The sequence below is a fragment of the Harpegnathos saltator genome, unplaced genomic scaffold, assembly GCF_003227715.2.
Source record: "Harpegnathos saltator strain DR-91 unplaced genomic scaffold, Hsal_v8.6 scaffold534, whole genome shotgun sequence".
Taxonomy (NCBI): Eukaryota; Metazoa; Arthropoda; class Insecta; order Hymenoptera; family Formicidae; genus Harpegnathos; species Harpegnathos saltator.
In genome coordinates, this window is record NW_020230354.1 from 499,120 (window position 1) to 506,301 (window position 7,182).

At 31.8% G+C, this 7,182-nt stretch overlaps 1 protein-coding gene across 4 annotated transcripts; it reads right to left on the minus strand.

Annotated features, from left to right (window-relative positions):
• Positions 1–730: 730 nt before the first annotated feature.
• On the minus strand, positions 731–5,644 carry LOC105186779 (putative peptidyl-prolyl cis-trans isomerase dodo). Of its 4 annotated transcripts, none has more exons than XM_011147216.3 (4): positions 5,406–5,644; positions 4,587–4,799; positions 4,244–4,492; positions 731–1,292 (listed from the first exon to the last, which is right to left on the minus strand). In XM_011147216.3, the coding sequence occupies exons 1-3, from the start codon at positions 5,458–5,460 to the stop codon at positions 4,272–4,274; spliced, it is 489 nt and encodes a 162-aa protein (XP_011145518.1). In that variant the 5' UTR covers positions 5,461–5,644; the 3' UTR covers positions 731–1,292; positions 4,244–4,271. The 4 variants fall into 4 exon arrangements, with proteins under 4 accessions (XP_011145518.1, XP_011145519.1, XP_025158927.1 ...); XM_011147217.3 differs by having other exon boundaries at positions 4,338–4,492; positions 5,406–5,643; XM_025303142.1 differs by lacking the exon at positions 731–1,292 and having other exon boundaries at positions 1,657–4,492; positions 4,587–4,766.
• Positions 5,645–7,182: the final 1,538 nt, after the last annotated feature.

The following is a 7,182-nucleotide window of genomic DNA, read 5'->3' on the forward strand; positions in this document are numbered from 1 at the left end:
TATAAAATAATAATAATAATAATAATAATAATAATAATGTACTAAGAAAAATAATATACGTTATCAACGATCTCATGCATGGGACGACGAAACTACATATTGCGTTTTCTACTTCAAGGATGCGATAGTAATGCGAGCATCACCGGCACGATAGAATGCGTAATACAGTGTTATTATGTCGTGCGTAGGTGCGTACGCGCTAGAATCAGCCGAGTAATCGGTGTATCGCGCATTATTCTCTATCGAGGTAGAGCGACCACTTTAACCCCTTTGCGCTTAGCGAGAACTATTTTACAAAACGCGGTCGCAACTGTGTCTGTGGAAGATGTAAACTCCGCTGATTGAAGTCTATTAAAAAACTTTAAACGTTACAACAAATTGTGAAGATACAAATTGAACGGAATATGCGTACATGCAGTTATACAAATATATGCACAAAGACATTATCAATTTTTCAATTCTTAACATTCTAAAAAAGATAAGGTCTGAAGCATTACAAATGTATACATACATTATTTTTTGACATTGTTTAATGTGCATTTTGTTAATTGATAGAAGTAAACTCTGACAAGTATATAGTGAGTCGATAGAATAGTTTTTTTAAATAATATTATTATTTAAGATTCGCCTTCTCTTTCATCGCAAAAGAGAAAAGGAAAAAATTAGATCGCAATTCATGTACAACGATATCATAAGGCGATAAAGAGTAATTAATGTGATTATACATAGATCCAAATTCCAAAAGTCTCTATTTAAATTCTCAAATGTCGCACGGTATTTCGATTGATAAGTGACAGTCAAATTAATATTAACGATAACGTTTATTCCCTACGAGTAAATGCAAACGGTTTAATCGTTTAATACTAAGTGGTTGTGACTCACGATAGTAACTGCGTACATTCGTCGATCTACGATTATATATTACGAATGGTTACAAGCCTTCAATCTTTTTCGCATTCCATCCATGTATCTTTCAACAGGATGCTATACGTTAACGCTAAAGGTACATTTATGTAATTTTGCTAGCTACAATTTTTACGAAGAGTCATAATTCGCAATTACGCTTGAATATATCTCAGCACATTTTTTTTTGCCGTGTAGAATTCTATATCCCTTTCCTAATTTTCTGCGTACAAAATGAGATAATTAAAAAAGATTGATGTTAATTATAAAAAATTGATTATGCTACATTTATGTCACTATCGTGTTTTCCTTATAGATGAGCCGCTGCGATATTATACCATACAAATCTATCGGCCCTTTCTGAGTTAACATTCCGTGACCAAGTTTATCTGGAAATATTCAAGCAATTTCAATTATACGAAAATCTTACGTCAGATTTAAATGTACGCTAAAAGCAGTGTGTGGATATTTTCTCATATAATTTATATTTTATATGTAATGTAACTAAACAATTTTAGAGCAATTACTTTGAATTATATCACAGATTATGAAAAAAATATGAAATGAAACAAATTACACAAGTAAGTCTAATTATCAAGTTCAAGTCATAAGAATATACGAGCAAATTTGGCAGATACAATCCAAAGTCTTGATAGAATAAAAGAATTAACAGGTATGTAGAATCCCTGTGTTACATTCATTTAACGTTTACTTAAATTTATATAAATGGGCATGAAGAATTTTAACGATAAGTATGGTAAATCCACAAATGATACATTAATTTATGTTTTTATATAGCGTAACTACAATTCTTTAAAATCACGAGTGCCTGCATCTTGCATAATCTAACACATTCGTAAATGCTTCTTCATGCATTACAAATTATCTATTTTCGAAATTAACTATTTCCAACAGAGTTTTCTTCAAACTGCCAAGATATATAGATGATACATTTCGAATATATTTAATTCTCTTGTCTGTAACACATTCACTAATGAACGAATGGGCTTCGACACTACGTCTTACAATCCTTAATGGTAATTGGAAAAGGCATATTTCGAAAATATGCGATTTGCATGTTCTCTCGTTATTTTCATATCATTCACAATATTTTCAGCCATTTGTAACCTCAATATTATATGTAAGGGATACATATAGATTTTTAAATCTCTTCGAATGCGAGTGCGAAATAGTGAAATAGTTTGTAGAAATGCTGAGGTACATACTTTTCCGCAAATACATCAAACATCAGAAATAAAAGACTAACTAATTATATAAAACAAACTACCATAAAATCTACATAAAATATTTATTCAATTTTCTGTATAGCACGTATTTGTCTAGAAAGTAAAATTACTTTTTCCGAAACATACGGAAATTTACATAGGATGCAATAAAAATATTAAGTTTAATTATAATTAATCTTCAATATCCAAACTAAACACGATATTATGTAATAATTTTGTTATCAGAGATATTTGAATGACACTTTTTTTGGATGTTTTAATTATAGTTCAAATAAATAACAGTACAAAGTTGGACAGTAACGTTAACTGCATAATAGATGTTTGATGCCTATTGAATCGGAAGACGCATTTAATATTACAAAATGCCATTTACACTAAATTAAAGTAAGTAAATTTGGCAGAGAACGAATAATTCAATAGTTGTTTCGCTGCTTCATTATCAATCTTAATGATATTAGAAATATTTGAAATATATCGTCCTTTTTTTTTATACAAACGATAGTATAGTATAATAAACATCTATGTAAAGAAAGTATATTATATATTATGCAGTAAGATGAGATAAAATGATTAGCAAATAAATATACCAACGGTCAAGTAATTCAATAGTTATTCCGCTCCTTCATTATTAGTATTAGTATTAATATGAATTTTGTGTAACATAATATCGTTCTTCCTAAAGAAATGATATTATAGTACAATATATCTATAGTATTATATGTATATTACATATTAAGATATAGCAAATGAATTTACTAAGAAGCAAATAACTTAACAGCTATTTTGCTCCTTTGTTATTAGTAATGACTACATATTGTGGATAGCATAATATCGTCCTTCCTATATAGACGATATTATACATTTGCAGTACATTATATACATTAAAAAAGAATAATAAACGATTTTGCCACAGAGTGAATAACTTAATAGCTGTTTCGTTTCTCTATTGTTAGTAACAAGTTTGTGATAGTTGCAACACATCATCCTTCCCATGCAGACAATATTATAATGTAATATCTATAGTACATGATATACGAAATAACGGTGCAAGAGAATGAAATTGCCAAGTGAATAATTTAACAAAGTTGTTTCACTCTTTTATAATTAATAATATTTGTGCTGCAAACCAATATCGTTTCTCCTTTCATACAGACGATATTATATCTTTATAGAGTATAATAGTACACACATATATGTTATATATTATATACTATAACAAATTTTCCAAGAAGCGAATAAATCAACAGCTATTTCATTATTAACAACTCTATTATTAGCAGTAGTTTTATATGACGCCGATAACATAATATCGTCCCATTGATGTAGATATATATATATGATATATATCATTGAGAATGTTATATATATATGTGTGTGTGTGTTATCTATTATACACTTAGATATTAGCAAATACTAAATTTACCAAGGAGTGGATAACTCAACAGCTATATTTCACTCAATTATTAATAATAATAAATTGTCTGCATGACATTGCAACATAACATTGTTCTTTTTATACAGACAATGTTACGATCTATATCATTATTTCTATATTATATTATAATGTATAGTGTGTACTCTCCTAAGAAATATAATGATGTTTTTCATAGTTTCCACGATCATGTCATTAACTTACTATTATCTTATCGTTAAAGCACCGAACTACTAACGAATCTAACGATAAAAATAGAAAGTGCTTTGACTCAAGATAAATGTTAAGTTTAAATTCTGGTGGTAAATATAACAAAATATAATTAGTGCAGATGAGGTGTGATGTGAGTGTAGGGAGAACACTCACATTGGCATAAAAATTTACAATTTATTATTTATTTATAGTATACTTTAACGGTTTGAGTAAGATTATGTGTGCAATATTCATAATTCGATCTTATATCTAAGATCACTTTAACTTCACCTCTAGAGAAAGATACTGTAAAAGTTGTATCTTGGGATGTACTTAAAGTGATCATTTTCTGCATAGCATCTTAAGATAAAATTAAGATGATATTAAATATAAGATCAAATTGTAAATAATGTCCTATAAAAAAGAGAGAGAAAGAGTGATCAAGAAATGAGATTGCCAGCGAACTAACAATTCAAGCCTTTTTATGCAGAACTGATTTATGCAGTTCGCTGGATTATATGAATTCCACTATCTGTATGCACGGGTGAAGATAATTCTCCAACCTTCAACGCAAATGCAGCCTGCTCGAAGGGTTTCTGCATTGCGCCTCGACTAAAAGGTCCAAGGTCACCACCACGTTTTGCTGAGCTACAATCACTGTATTTGGAAGCAAGCTCAGCAAATGTTGCCTTACCAGATGCTATTTGTTCTCTGAAAGCTATAAAATATTATTAATATAATTTTATGAAACATAGCAAAAACAGCATATTCATAACAGATTGTATAAAAAAGTTACAAAACGATAAATTTACATTTAACAAGTTCAAGAGCTTCTTCCTTTGACCTGGTGATATTATCTTCTCGCCAAGATGAAGGTCGACGTGAACCTGAATGTTTTACAAGAAGGTGAGAGCATTGTACTTCCTCTGGACCATCAACCTTGCCATTGCCAGATGGATCAGCTGGCTTATCAGGTCTGTCCCACTGACTCTCTTTGGTATAAATATTTAAATAATAATGTTGACCTATAATAGTTTCATATATTAGAAGTAGAAATTGAAATTCAAATTTCTTCCTAAAATCCAAAGCTTTATTACATTTGTACATTATATATAAAACTAATCTTTACCATAAATGAAATGAAGCAAGATGTTTGATAAACATTTCATAAACTTGTTGATAAGTTATATTATATTAATGAAACTGAATATTATAAATTGATGGATAAATCAATAATCCTTATATAACATAAATTCTTTATCTTATAATATTAAAATTGTATGTTTGTGCATTATTTTTTGATAGAATTCCAACATAACGCGGTCGTTCGGAGTAGCCATAGGTTGATATACATCCATTAACTCTCCTCAAATGAAAAATTTATATTCGATATAATAATATTGCGTGTCGAGAATGCAGTGAAAAGGTATTCAAAGAAGAGTGAACTCCCTCGAGTGTATCAAATTGATCGTATGAATGAAATATCGGGAAAAAATGCCGGCCGTATATATGGAGTTTGTAATCTTGTCGGTGATAAGCGCACTGACGAAATTATGATTCTGGCCAAATTCGCCGATTGTTGAAAACTGAGATTGTATCGTTCACCGCAAAAATCTTCAATCTCAACGCACCTGTAGATCTGCTGAGGCGTTTCTCCCAGCCCGAAGGTAGTTCTTCGTCCGCCATTGTTGAAATATTTTCGGTATTTTGCTTCTTCTCTGGCTCACGTCAAACGTCGCTCGTTTCCATCACGCTGAAGCCGATGTGCTGCTTGCGCCGTCGTGCTGTATCTCCAGGTCAACCAACCTGATGATTACAAATTACTGGAAAATATCCCCTTCTAGCAGAAAAGAGAGTGGCCCCAGAGAGAAGCCTGAGAGCGGGCATGGCTGCATTTACAGCGTTATGGAAAAGTTGGCTGATTCGAAGCGCCATCTGGGTCCATTTTTCATGGACATGAACTACTAAGCCAATGTCCACGATTTGTTGGTACTATTCCGTGCTATGTCCATAATTAATTGGTTCTGTTCTGTGCTATGTTCACGAACGAGCTAGATTAGTTAGATAAAAACGAAGAATCGGTCTTTGTCTCACCACCAGCGAAAAGACAATCGCGACGAAGCGAGCTAGCAGCGATGTTATCGTAAGGCAGACGTCGCCGCCCCCCTTTCGCCCCCTTGTTTTCCTTTCCACATTGTTTTATATTCATAATTCGGGAAGAAAATAATTTCGAGAGTTCGGATGATTTCTAGCAATGACGCGACAGAGATAACGCGCGGCCACATTAATTTATCATGACTTTTATATTACTTATAATTACATAAACGCCCATATATGTAAATTATAGATAATTATTGCGCGTATGTTTTAATATTGTACAATATGGTATATAATAACTTCATTTCTTGCAGTAATTTTTTTAAGATCTTCGTTGAGGTCGTGAATTAATTTTTTTCTTCATTAATCAGTTTTCTGCAAAAATTACAATTTTTTAAATAAAATATAAAATGTTTCTTTTCTCTTCTCTCCGAAGAGTTAATTAAAAAATATGTACTCCACAGAGTTAACTAAAAAATGTGTAGTCAGAAGAGTCAATTTAAAAGTGTACTCCGAAAAGTCAATTTAATAGCGTATTCCGAAGAGTCAATTTAAAAACGTACTCTGAAAAATCAAATTAATATTGTAATCCGAAAAATCAATTTATAATAGAATATTTACTTCGATGATTCAGCTAAAGAAAAAACATTTATTTATTATTATATTCAGAGAGTAATATTTAATTTATTATTTATACTTATCTTACTTATGCTTACCCTATATATACTTTTTTGAATGAGAAATTTAATTTGTTGACTGATTCAGATTCAGATTTGTTAAAATATCTCTTTGTAACGCTAAAATGGTACTTCCGCTATTGTTTGAGATACCTTAAAACAACGGGGTTCGATAGAGAATCGTTTGTACCCGTTTGTACCACTTTGCATTTCGTTTGTACCTCGACCGGTTCGGGAATACAGCATCTTTCAATTTTTCAAATAATTGTGAGACAAAGACCGATTCTTCGTTTTTATCTAACTAATCTAGCTCGCTCGTGAACATAGCACAGTACAGAACCAAATAATTATGGACATAGCACGGAATAGTACCAACAAATCGTGGACATTGGCTTAGTAGTTCATGTCCATGAAAAATGGACCCAAATGGCGCTTCGAATCAGCCAACTTTCCCATAACGCTATAAATGCAGCCATGCCCGCTCTCAGGCTTCTCTCTGGTGGCCCACACGGCATTTTCTGCGACACCGACTTTCCGCACTGGGAAAGTATGCCATCTGCATCCATTTTCAGAGGGGAACTGCGATGCTACATCCACTTTCAGGTCGCGGTGGTAAAATCTGCATGTAGTGGAA